Source organism: Mastigoproctus giganteus, chromosome 6, assembly GCF_048544385.1.
Source record: "Mastigoproctus giganteus isolate SK-2022 chromosome 6, ASM4854438v1, whole genome shotgun sequence".
Lineage (NCBI taxonomy): Eukaryota > Metazoa > Arthropoda > Arachnida > Uropygi > Thelyphonidae > Mastigoproctus > Mastigoproctus giganteus.
The window spans coordinates 155601620-155615810 of NC_143580.1; the positions used below are offsets into that span (position 1 = coordinate 155601620).

Here is a 14191-nt window from a genome sequence, read left to right on the forward strand (position 1 = left end):
TCCGATACTAAGTAATACCTACAAAATCTCTATCTAAGTTACTTTAATCTAAGTATCGTAAATAGGAATATAAAGCTACTCTAGAAAATAAGTTAATATGCCAATTTAAGCTAATAAAACAGAAAATAAATCAGAAAAAACTTCTCTGTTCCAGGAGCAGCAAAAATGTACGTCCGCCATTCCAGCCATGTTTTAGACATGTTTTTTTGTAGCCCATGGTGTTAGATTTTTACCAATGGCATACAAAGAAATAGCAAAGAAGATACAGTCAGTCCTTGTATAACACGTGTTTACACTACACGAATTCGATCATACATGATTTATAAATAGGGGAACGATATCTTATATAACACGAACCGAATTCGCTTATACATGATTCGCCTTTGTGTTTACAAGAAATGGCAGTCGAACGCAGAATCACCCCAACCGAACGCAACACGATAGTAATGAAGAGAAGATTCTGAAAATGTATTTATGTTTTTTATATCAGCGAAGGGGAAACACACTTCACCATAATAACGTAAAAACTAACACAATTCCAGCTATCGGTATAATCGCAAATGCAATTAGATCGAGTTTACTACCAGTTTATAACAGATTCCACTGGCAGGAACGCAACTGGAAATTGTTTTTGTTTTATGGTAGTAAACCCCTAGAAATGTATTTAGTAAAATGTGAGGCATTAATAGTGTATCTCTGCCTTTACGGTGTTGTTTATTCAGTTGCTACACACACGCGCAGCTTTGTTTATGTGTATCAAGCGTGCCTCCTCGTTTTGTAATTGTGTTTAATTCCCTAAAAATGAGTAAAATACTTAAAAGGTGTGAAAAGGAAGCGTCCTGGTGAAGACACTGCAGATTCAGAGAGAGAGAGAGAGAGAAGCAATAGCGACAAACAGAGGCAGACTGGGTCAAAAATTCTTACCCGGGAAAATTTATAGTGGCCTCATACTATGGTTTATGGCCAAAATCACACCGGCCTCCGGCCCACCGGGGTTTTCCCGGTAAGGCTTATGGCCAGTCCGCCTCTGTCGATAGAGAAAAAATATGAAATTGTGAAACGCTTTGAGCGAAATGAAAGACCATGTGATATTGCACGTGCTACAGACCTAAATGAGGCAATGCTGAGAATTACAAAGAATGCAGAGAAAATAAAAACAACTTTCATAGCAAGAACAACTCAAAGTGTAATTAAAATCCATTAGATTAAGACACAAAGAATTGGAAGAGATGGAACGGCTGTCATCTGTTTGGATAGAAAATCAAACAAAAAACAAGTTTTCTTATGATAGAAGCAAAAACATTGGCAACATTTTATTACATAATAGTCGTAATAAAATACGTATTTTATTCGTAAAAAAATACTTACTTATTTTTTATTATTTATTATATTATAATAAAATATAATATAATAATAATAAAAAATTATAATATTATTTTTTATTATGTATTTTAATCGTTATAAAATACGTAAGTATTTTATTACGATTATTTATTGTGTTTGGTAATGTTTTGGTTATCAATGTGTGTTCAATCTTAGGTGGTTGGCACATAACCCTATTTTTCCCATAGGGCCTGTTGTTTATATTGCATGATTTTGCATTGCATGAGGGTTTCTAGGAACACAACTATCGTGCTATACGAGAACTGACTGTACCTAGGTTTTAAATTTTGTTTTTTCTCTATACAGTGTAACCCTTTGAGCCATTGTTTAAAAACATTTTGAGCAGTAACTTTAATTTTAATGTGGGAGTGGAATATATCCAAGTGATTGCTGCATATTTCACCAGTGCTGGTTTGTGAGCCTTAACAGACCTTTCCCAAAAACAATAACGGAAGGGGGTCTCCACATTGTTGGAATTGGAAAATTTCAAAAGAGAATGGTTCAACTTACCAGAAACTACTCCTGGTAGTTCTGATACTCTGCACATCAAAAACTATCAGGAGAGCCAACAAAAATCACTTAATCAACATTTGGAAATGCATTGCTTCAACCCTACGGTAAATTTCTTTGGCAAATGCAAATATGTACTACAGCAAGTGTAATACATATTTGCATTTGCCAAAAAACTATGGCCCTTAAAAATATATGTGGCCTTATTATCGATCATGGAGTATAGGAAAGGAGTCTCTCTCTCACACACACACACACAACTAAGTATGAATTGATCCTGATGCTTATCTGGAACAAATTTGTTGAATCCTGGTTATAATTGTGTATTCAGAATTGACCTTCCATGACTGCTCACAGTGTTTCAGAACATTCAACTACTGTATACTGTAGCACAGTATGGTACTACTGTGCATACAGTAGCAGAAAACTCCAGTGCTTAAACCTTATTTTCCATCATCTACATCTATTTCGGTATATCTTAAGACTATTAATTTTGGCGCATATTTTTTACAACTTGCATTATTGTTTGCTTCCATTTGTGGCATGAAACTTTTTGATATGTTATATATCTTGTACAAAAATTTAAATTTGATATGAAATGTTTGATGGAAAATAGTGGCTATTTTGAGAACTGGTCTAGAAGTGAATAGCACTAATTGGAAGAATAGACAACCGATTTGGAGACTAGTTCTGTAGTAACATTGATCAGTACTAGTGTGTTACAGAAGACACCTTCTATGAAGAGATCTAAATCAATAAGATGAATATGTTCTTTAGCATGGCAGTGTAGAATTAAAGTTCGGTTACATCTTAAAACAGGAACCATTTTAGATCAGGTGTCTTTTGCATTTTTCAAGAAATTGGTGCTTTATTGATAGATGAAATTAACTATCATTGGCAAAAGATTATTCAAAAGCGAAATTATTTAAGTGCAAATGTTTATCTTTTGATTTTGTGAAATAATCCACAATTCTAGCATCATGGGCAGAACAACAACTGAAAAATTCTAATAGTATTTGCCATATCTATTAGTAAATATTATTTTTCCATATTTTATCTGAAATAATTTTAATGACAGTGAGAAATAACAAAAAGGATTTGTTGTCACTTGAATTGCAATAAGCTGTAGAAACAGGTCAGGCTAAAATTAATTTATAACATGTTTGTAGTTTGATGTGAAATTCTCAGAACTTATATCTACCATACTTTAATTATGACAGATTTCATTGTGCATTAATTATGACAATTTTTACAAACAGTTGCAGCACTTAAATAGTTACTATATTTGTAAAGATAAAATTTAAAAAAATTTTTTTTCTTTATGCAGAAATCTTTCAAAAGATATACCTACTTGGATTGGTCACTGTTTACTCATATTATTCTCAAAATACGGGGAGATGGCCGTTCTTATTTACTTAACTTGTCAACGAGTGGTTATTTTGATGTGACATGGCATGATCTTTATAGTTATATACTGTATACTCGTGGAGGTCCCTACTGGCAAATTGCAAAGGTAAGTGATTAGATTTTTACTTAAATATTTTATGGTAATTAAATTTTTTATAAGGTGTCCTACTCCCTTGTAAAAAAATCCCCCCTCCCATCCACCACAAATGAACAATGTCGTTAATTATTCTTCCACTCTAGCCTGTGAAAATCATTAAACATTCAGCTAACCTCAGTGGTTTAACTGTGAAATTGCTGCACTTCTTAACCAGAGTTGAACTAAAGACCATTTACACAACTAGTTTAAGAGTAAATTTTCTGCATGCATGAACATACAAAATTTACTCTTAAAGCAGAAAAATTATATTTACTCTTAAAGCAAAAAAAAAGGTAATGTATATATATATATATTATAGAGAAGCATGCCCACAACTTTTACAGTTTGACTCAAAGTGTATTGTTTTTCAAATGTGCATTGCCCTATCAAATGCTGTCATGATCAATATGAGCCTTAATAACAATATTTGAAGTAGGGTTTTTCATCTTTTCTGTAGAGACATGTGCAATAGCTGACAAGCTGATATTTTTGCACCTGTGGATAGCAAGGTTGTGCCATTATTTACTTTAAATGCAAACAACAGTGCCTGGTGCAAAAAAAAAAAAAAAAAAATGAAAATATTTTAACTGATGACAAGTACCATCAGAGTGAGGCAGTTACATTACTGGGTTCTGCACAGACAAAAAGCCTGGTTCATTGGACGCTATCTATTATTAGTATAGGCTATAAGGTGCAAAGAAGTTGGACTTTTGCTGAATCAGCCACAAAAATCTGTTTATACACCTTTTACCATGTTCTTCTCGCTACCAGAGGATACTTATCCTGTTGCCTCTTTTTGCTCCTACCAAAGAGCATAAATATAAACTATTGAGAAACTCCCCAATATGGTTTCACCATTGACTTGTGTAGCAGAACTGTAACCTCGTTTTCTCTGGATGCAAAAGTTATGGTAAACCACTGATGAACCATACACTTTTAATGGAAGTATGTGGCCAGGAAGTGTATGGTAAACCATACACTTCCTGGTTTTAAAAGTGTATGGTAAACCATACACTTTTAATGGAAGTATGTGGCCAGGAAGTTGCACTATGTGCAACTTCCTGGCCACATACTTCCATTAAAAGTGTATAAGTTACTCACAGCCAAATTTAGAACCTTATATCACTGAGTTCCATAAACCTGTCAAAAATCACTCAGGAGCTCAGCCTAATTTGCATTGCTAACTGCTCTTCTAACCTTTATATTGTAGCAGCTATACATGGACACTGTTAGTCTCCATATCTTAAGATTGTTTCAGCTGTAATATTAATCCATAATTACAAGGAAAAACTAAAATAAAAGGGAAACATTTTTGCTATTTAACACATTGCCTTCACTACATATGTCATTTTCAACTTGCTGTGAAACTGGCTGGTATGCTGAAATCAGAAGTTTGAGAGTTTCTTAGTTTACTGTTGCAGTGTGTGTCACTAGTGCTGGGAGAGGGATAAACAAGGGGGTGGAAATGGGAAAGAAAGGTGAAATGCTATGTCGATATGTGGTGATGAAATATTTGTTTTCAGTTGTGTAAATTATTCTAAAATATGAATAAATTATAGTGGAAGGACGATTTTTTGCACTTAACACATAACTGCCTTTACACATAAGTGTAAAACAGCACTATAAGTGATGTGCTGCAACACATAGCTGAGTTCAGAAGGTACCCAAGTACTGTGCCATAACACACATGAGCAGTCAATCACTGAGTTCCATAAACCTAAAGACATTAAATTAACAACTAATCAGAATTAGCACACTGACTGAATGCTTTGCAGCAGTGCTTTGCTTTTTTTACAGACTTGGCACACAGTTTTATCTGTTCTATACTTATATTGATGTTAATTTATGTACAAATCAAGATTTGTTCTGATTTACAGCTCAGCAGAAAAGTAAATGTTTGCTTTTAGCAGTGAATTCCAAAATTTTAATTTTCTATCATTATTCATAAATTTTCAGAATGTCGATTTTTTTCTAACATTCTGAAGATTAAGTACGTTGATTGGGTTCTCTCAAATTTAAATGGCAGTGACAGTGTTAAAAGGCTTTTATGCAAAAATGAAAAGGAAAAAAACAGCTATGTTATTATGTACCAGATATGGAACAATAAATAATCATTTGGTCAAGTTTGTTGTCAATTGCTGGATTATTCTAGAAATAAAAATGTAAATACTGAATCATGTATTGCCTTGCTTAATAGATGATTCCCAGTCAAGCTTTTCAAGAAAAGTAAAATCTTTATTATTCTCTATATATTTCATAGGGATCATAGCTACTAAAGGACAAGCCAACAGTCACAACTTTAAAATTCTTTTATATGACCTAATGAAGTATCCCAATACTTAATAAAATGTTTTATGAAGTATTGGGAAATTACATTTTCTGACTTTCATATGTGTTAAAATATATGGCTTGTATTTTAGTCTATGAGATGAAATGTGCTTTGCTTGGTTGTAGGTAAAGATGGCTGCCATTTCTCAATTTAGTCATTTAATTTTTTTTAGTTGATGAAACTGAAAAACTTCTCTTGTATAGTGAAACATACTTTAATGTTTTATTTATTTTTATTTTTTTGTCAAAATGTTTTTTTTTATTTGCTACAAATGGTGTGTTGCCATTATTAGATCAAACAGAAGACTTTATAACTAAAAAATTGTGTTTGTGATGCTTGGGGACTCCTTTTCAGCCAATTAGAGAACAGTTTTGTAGATGAATGATTGAGAATTAGAATTGTTAAAAAATAATAATAATCTCTTATCCAAATTTTATCTTAAATTTTGATAAGTGATGCAATTTTCCAAACTGTTCAATATAGGCATATTGCTTCATCTAATGTTGCATGGTAGATTATATTAGATGAAGCAATATAAATTTCAGAGTGAGAGATGAAACGATATGTGTATAACCATATTTGGGAGTCCATCGTTTGTAAGTCAGAGAAATAGTTATAACCAAGAACTCTGTGCTTGTTTATAGACTATTTACTATAATACTGTCATCACTACCACTTGTTTTATTTGCAGATTCTTAATGCATGAATAATCATTGCTGATAATCAGATCAAGAGTATTACTTCCTCTTCTTGCCTCTCTAATATGAAAGTCAAAAAGTTATGACTGATTAGTAGAATTGGGAGAACAATAAAGGCAGTAGATGAATTTAACAAAGAGTGGAGTAAACAGATTTTAAACAAGAGTGGAGTAAACAGATTTTAAACAAGAGCAGAGATTCCAAATTATGAAATAATTGCAAAAGCCTCAGAGTGGAGGCTTTACAACCAGCTGGGGCCATGAATATTAAAATTGTCGAGGAGAATTACCTCACTATTAGGGAAGTCAGATTGGAGAAAGTCAAAAAGTTATGAGTGATTAGTAGAATTGGAAGAACAATAAAGCCAATAGATGAATTTAACGGACACAGCGAAGTAAACAGATTTTAAGCAAAAGGAGATTCCAGATTAGGAAATCTCTGACAAGGAATATTGGATGCACAAGTGAAATGGACCAGAGCAAATAATTCGGATAATTGAGATTCTCTCAGAAGCTAGTAGGAGTAGTGACATGTGATGAAAAAAAGCAAGCGTATGAGCTTATGCAGCATCAGCCAAAAAAAAAAAAAAGACAGGTACTATTAGACAGGTACTAAACTGTCTTTTCTTAATTTGAATTTATGCCCCCTTAGGTTCGTAATCTGAACAAGTAGAAGGATCCCATCAGAATTCAGCATGCTCAACCCATTCAAGGTCTTATACAGCTCAATCAGATCACCGCACAGGTGCCTAGGCTCCAGCCACTGCAATTTGCAGAACTTAAGCCTCTCTTGGTAAGAGGATCCCTTCATTCCCCTCACCAATCTTGTTGCCCTTCTCTGTACACGCTCAAGCAAATCTACATCCTTCTAAAATGAGACCTCCAGCCCTGTACGCAGTACTCAAGGTGTGGCCTGACCATTGCCTTATACAGAGGGACAATCACCTCCTTTTCCCTGCTAGCAAAATTCCTATATATCATTGACAAAACCCCATGACCTGCCCTGGCAGCCTGTCTGCATTGCTCAGAAAACTTCATATCTGACTGCACAATTACTCCCAGGTCTTTTTCATTTTCTACCACCTTAAGTGTAATACCACACAGTTGGTACGTTTCTCTGGGGTTACTTCTATCCATATGCAGTACTTTGCATTTGTCGAGGTTAAACTTCAGTTGCCACTTCTTAGCCCATCTGCCCAAATTATCTAGATCCTGTTGCAGCAGCACACTGCCATTACTGTCATTAACAACCCTGCCAACCTTTGTATCATCTGCAAACTTCGACATTAAGCCTGATATACCTTCATCAATATCATTGATAAATATACAAAACAACAGAGGACTCAACACCGAACCCTGTGGATTCAGTGTTGGGTCATCAACTTTTGCCCCTGGCAGACATATCCTGGTCCTATTCCATCTATCCTTTTTACACAATATATTCCCTGTCTCCCTGACAATAGAGTCACTGACGATAACTAACTTCTGTGGGACCAGCGCATTCTGCCTTAGAGGTTGCTGCTGTGTTGCCTGATGCCCCGGAGTGAGCTCTGGCATTGAGTTGGGCAACTGAGAGCTTGATGGGCCCCTCATATTAATTTCTTTGAGGGCATCTACCCTACACCTCAAGCTCTCATAGGCACCCATCAGAACGCTGAGCTGACACTTAATTTCTAGACACTCTCTGCACCTGGCGCACACACAAAGACATACTCCTTGGGTAGATCATGTTCCGTTCCAGAGAGTTCGGCAAACATTTCACAAGTTGCACATTTTTTTAGGCTGTGATGCGTAAAATTCTGCCTACAATTCACCAAGTGGGACTTCGTAAATTGTAGGCAGAATTTTAGGCATCACTGAGATTGGAACTGAAGCCAATATATTTATGAAATAAATGAGGAAATTTTTGGGAGGTTTAGATCTTTTCACAGATGTTTGTTCTATTAAATGTGACTGTTCATGATACATTGAGTAGATATGGTAAAAGTGTGTTGGGGGTATATGCACTAATTGATGAAATTTCAGGATATTGGCGTACATACAGCAAGAACATACCCAGTTCCTTGATGTAATGTTGCCTCAAAGGTGCCTGCAGCATGTACACTATATGGATTCCCTCCACTCAGGAAGTTGAAGCTTTTCATGCAGGGCAAGGTTCTCAAACTGGAATGTGATGTGTTGTCATCAGCAGACCTATACTAGCTGATCCAGAACCTCCTAGAGAATTACCAAGAGATTTGGTTCAGTGGACCATCTAGCAACCAGCATGTGAAACTGGTTTAAAGCTGTACTCTTGAAATAGCAGTAGTAGTAATGGAGGCATGTGATTCAAGAAAGCAAGCATATGGGCTTATGTAGTATCAGCCAAAAAAAAAAAAATTTTGCACGTCCCTTCCCTCTAAAAGTTTGTCCAGTTCGTTTTTGAATTTATTTAAACTATCGACTTCCACGACAGATGGAAGTTTTAGCATTAGTAGAGGCATTTGATGCAAGAAAGCAAGCTTATGCAGCATCAGCCAAAAAAAAAAAAAAAAACCCACTTCCACTTCACCCCTCTGTTCATTCAAAATACCTGTCCAGCTGAGCCTTAAACTTATTTAGGCTATCAACCTCCACCACAAGGGATGGCAGTCTGTTCCACCAACCAACCACCCGCTGGTTAGACGCAAATTTCCGCACGTCTATCCTACATCTGTCTTTCCTCAATTTGAATTTATGCCCTCTCAGGTGATTTTTCTGAGCTAGAGGAAGAATCCCATCAGCATTGAGCATGCTTAAACCATTCAAGGCTTTATACACCTCTATCAGATCACCTCGCTGGTGCCTAGTCTCCAGACACTGTAATTTGCAAAACTTAAGCCTTTCTTCGTAAGAGCACCCTTTTGTTCCATTCACTAATCTCGTTGCCCTTCTCTGTACTCGTTCCAGCAGCTCTACATCCTTCTTGAAATGAGGCCTCCAGACCTGTACACAGTACTCTAGGTGTGGCCTGACCATTGCCTTATACAATGGAATAATCACCTCCTTATCCCTGCTGGAAAAATTCCTGTATATCATTGACAATACTCCATGAGCTACTCTTGCAGCCCATCTGCACTGCTCAGAGAACTTCATATCTGCCTGCACAACCACCCCCAAGTCCCTTTCATTCTCTACCACTGTCAGTGTAGTACCACAGAGTTGATACGTTGCTCTGGGGTTGCTGTTTCCCATGTGTAGTACTTTACATTTGTCAATGTTAAACTTCATTTGCCACCTCTCAGCCCATCTGCTCAACCTTTCCAGATCCTGTTGCAGCAGCATAGTGTCAGTAGTGTCCTTGACAACCCTGCCAACCTTTGTATCATCTGCAAACTTGGACATTAAGCTTGATATACCATCATCAATATCATTTATAAATACAGAAAACAATAATGGACCCAACACTGAGCCCTGAGGGACTCCACTAATAACATTAGTCCACGATGAGCAGTGTCCATTGATTACCATTTGTTCCAGTGATTAACCACCCGCTGGCTAAAGGCAAATTTCTGCACATCTATTCTACAACTGTCTTTCCTCAATTTGAATTTATGCCTCCTCAGGTTCGTAATCTGAGCAAGCAGAAAAATCCCATCAGAATTCAGCATGCTCAACCCATTCAAGGCCTTATACACCTCAATTAGATCAGATCACCTCGCAAGTGCCTAGTCTCCAGCGACCGCAATTTGCAGAACTTAAGCCTTTCTTGTTAAGAGGATCCCTTTGTTCCCCTCACCAATGTAAGGAACAAGAGATGTGATATCATAGGTGAGTTACTTATATTAAAGAAACTTTGCTGTTTGATCGCTCCCTCTCCCAATCACTAAATTTTTACTGAACACAATCTGCTTGAATAAGTAACATTAAACATTAATCTAATTAATGTATAGATATTGCTAATATACACTACATTATATAATTCTGAATTAGTATATATACTAGTGCCTCTTCATGGTAACACTGCAGTGGGGGATTATAACTCCTATGTGACCACCTCATTGCAGTACTGAACACCATCTCTAATGGGCTAATAAAACTATACATACATGCATTACCCAATAATGTGCTATTGATTGTGTTTTAAAAATATGAAGCTAATTAGAAGTATGAAAATAAAGCGACACAGTATCTCCTGATAACATTAGACTTTGAGTATTAGTATTTTTGTCAACTATTTTTACATTTCTCTAGGTAGATTCAACAACCTTGGTATCAAAAAAGTAAATACCCAGCTCTCATCCATTCAGAATGAGGTTATTCTAATAGGTGTGTTTACTTGAAAAAGAGTAAATGTGTTTCTTAAGTAAAATGAGTAATACTTGGAAAGCAGTTTTCATATATATTAAAAAATAGAGTTTTATGACATATTTGCATTGAAAGATTTATAGTAACCTTCACTTAACATTAAACTGATAAGTTATGCCAGTAGGTTTGGTTATGAACACAAACCTAAGTTCTCCTCTGTTGCATTCCAACTCACCCAAATCACATGACTAGTTCTTGCATCAGAGTTCCAAAACTATTGAATCTACTTATAGTGATGTGTGGTCTTTATTGAATCTACTTATAGTGATGTTTTTATAGTGTATAAATCATTGTCATCAGACTTTGTTACTTTCTTTCACATGTGTACTAAATATGCAGGGAGAATATTGATAAGTTTTAAGTCTATCCCACTTGTGGTTGTTCTGTTAAGTTCTGATTGTGATATATTGAAATTGGATCCTTTCTATATAAATGTGCCAAATTTATACTGCATTAAAAATCTTATTTTCAAATAATATATAAAAAAACAAAAAAACGCTAGTTTAGAGCTATCAAAAGAACACTGTCCTTATTCACCATAAAACATTTGTATGCCCGTTTAAAAAGAGAAGACTGATATTAAAAACAATTTGATAAAAGTCAGAAAGGTCCACTTCCACTACAACTCTAGAAAACATTGATAAAATGCATGGTGTCATACTTCCTGATAGTAAAAATGACTTGCAAAGGCTGTGTGGTCCTGGGGTAACATATGCAGATACAATTTCACACATTGCAATCTTGAGAATAGGCTTAAAACTTACACTGCCACAAAAAGTGCACAGCCCGTTTTTAGCCACTGTACTGTCTACAATAAAATGGTTACAACAAAGAATCAGACATAAGAAAACTCCACAAAATAGATTCCCAGATGATTGAATGCTAGTCAAAAGTGTTCCAGAATTGAAGCTTGCAAAGCCATTTTAGCTAATTTTTGAGGTGGATGCAGTAAAATTTCCAGATAAAACTGTAACCACAATTGGTATAATAGTAACATTCAGGTTCACTGAACACAAAAGAAAGTTAGAGCTCGATGATCCTCTGCAAAGCCTTTAGCATTGTTTTTTAGAGATAGTACAGAAATAATCATGATATTATTTTATATCTATTTTCAAACTTACATTGGTGTGTGTGTGTGTGTGTGTGTGTGTGTGTGTGTGTGTGTGTGTGTGTGTGTGTGTGTGTGGAATTTGGAACTAATATTTACCTTGCCTAGATTTCTAGTGAGAAATCTAGGCAAGGTAAATATTAGTTCCAAATCTGGCATCTAGAGGCAGCAACTGCTCTCTGAAATAGCTAATTTAGTGCATCAACTGTAACTCAGATATCCTGCATGGCAATATAACACCATATACACTTTATTTATAAATTGAACTAATCAATAGTTTCCATTTAGTGGAATAACTAAAAGGCGTAAAAGAAAATGGCAGTCCCCCCCCCTCCTCTTCTTGCTGTCTCTCATATGAAAATTAAGTTACCTCTGCATCAGATGCTTCCTAATTGATGATTTTCAATATTTTAAAGACCCTTCACAGCAGGGATGTATTTCTCACAGAAATACATAAAAATAAACTTAAACATATTGTTTACACTACAGTCAAATCACACATAGCTTGCAATAATTGTGTTTCTTGCAGCAAAACAATGGATTGATTTATCCTGCCATAGCTCTGACATCCTCTTTTCTTTGCTCCCTTTTGAACATCTGTTATATTTTACTGCTCATTTCCTTTCCAAACAGACCAGGTTCTAGAGCACCTGTGAACAGTGTCAGTCCTAGAGTCTGGGAGGCCCACATGCAGGAATTAAATTTGAGGTGGAGGAAAGGACACTAAGAAGTTCTCCATGCTTCTTGTTGGAATTTGGGGATCTGTTTAGTATGGGAGCCTAGGTACTCTGTGCCTAGCTCATTTCTTCATAGAATAGGCTTAAAACTTATCAGCCCATTGTATATTTAGTACTTGGAATTTCACAACTGTGTTGGAAGCTCTATAGTTACCCATATATACCAGAGACAATTTTTTTTTTTTAATTTGCATCTTTGCAGTAACCATTACTTGTAAACTAACATTTGATAAATTGCTTTTATCTCTCATTATATAGGTTCCTTTTTCAAAATTCTTCTTATCATCAAAGGGCAGAATTCAAGATAAGCAAGAAGCAATTCCATTAGATTGTATTGCTAACATAGGAATAACAGTATGTGATCAAATCTGTGGACCTTTTCAGCTAGAGATAGATTACATTGGAATATACCTTGATGGAAACCATCATGAGACATTTGCTTATGAAATGTATAACTTGCCCAGACCTATTACAGATGTTTGAAATAAACAAGTTTCCAAATATTTGAAAACACTGGAATTATACTGGAAAATAATCATGCTTAGATTTATATGAAATAAATAATTTTAGTTGAGATATTTGAATGTTGTACTCTATATATTTGTTACTACAATAATGAAGAGAACAAACCAAATATTGCCAATCGCTCCCCCTTCCCCAACAAAAAGCTAGGCAGTTCTTTGATTTGGAAAAAATAAAGATGCAAAACTCTTACATTTCATTTCACTTACTAATTATCTAAGTACAGTCAACTAAGAAACAGAACCACTGGTGAGAAGGAAGTAATTGGATATAATGGTGAATAGAGGAGCATCCTAATTCAGAAATGAAAGAGAAGATGACCTCTGAGTACATATCTTGGAGTTACAAAATAATCTTTAGCTATAGGTAATATTATTTGGCAAACCTTAAAAATTTTAGGGTTTCATTTTACCCTTTTAGCAGAGAGTTCTTCAAATATGTGGGCTTGGGGCAGTAAGTTTTTCACTGGGGACTGGCTCTATGGAGTGAGTTTGTAAGTATGGAGTGAGTTTGTAATTTTTTAAAGAAAAAATTACACTTAAGTTTCATAAAAACAAAAATTTTTATGAAACTTTTTTTCATAAAAATGAAAACATGCATTAATGCTTTTAAATGTTAATTTGTTCTTATTCTGACTTAGTGCCTAACATTAAAATGAAATTGTCAAAAATATTTTTAAAAAAATTGCAAACATTTTTTTAAAACAAAATATTATCTACATCTGTTTATTACTTGACTCAGTTCAATCAACTTCTGGATCTAAATTCCAGAGAATTTCTTCAGTTTCGTGCCCAAATCAGACAAGTGCAGCTAACAGTTGTGATTTTCTCCTTAAGTTTTCAAAACTTAAGAAGAAAATCACAACTGTGCTGCCATCTTTTAAAACCTGTTTCTGCTGTTAGTTGGGAGCACAAGATATGAGATGGTAGTGTACTATAAAATATCAAGGCAGTTTGTACATTAATAGACATTATTTGAAACAACTTCAAAAAGTGTATATACATGTGTATTGCAGGGAGCCCACACACACATGAAA

At 35.1% G+C, this 14191-nt stretch overlaps 1 protein-coding gene across 4 annotated transcripts in view; it reads left to right on the forward strand.

Moving 5' to 3' along the window:
• Positions 1-13152, forward strand: part of CIA30 (complex I intermediate-associated protein 30) — a 57743-nt gene extending 44591 nt beyond the window's left edge. For all 4 annotated transcript variants that reach the window (XM_090375415.1, XM_090375414.1, XM_090375413.1 and 1 more), the window contains 2 exons: positions 3221-3406; positions 12892-13152. In XM_090375415.1, coding sequence (XP_090231541.1) covers positions 3221-3406; positions 12892-13116 — 411 coding nt within the window. In that variant the 3' untranslated portion in view covers positions 13117-13152. The remainder of the gene's footprint in view (positions 1-3220; positions 3407-12891) is intronic.
• Positions 13153-14191: the final 1039 nt, after the last annotated feature.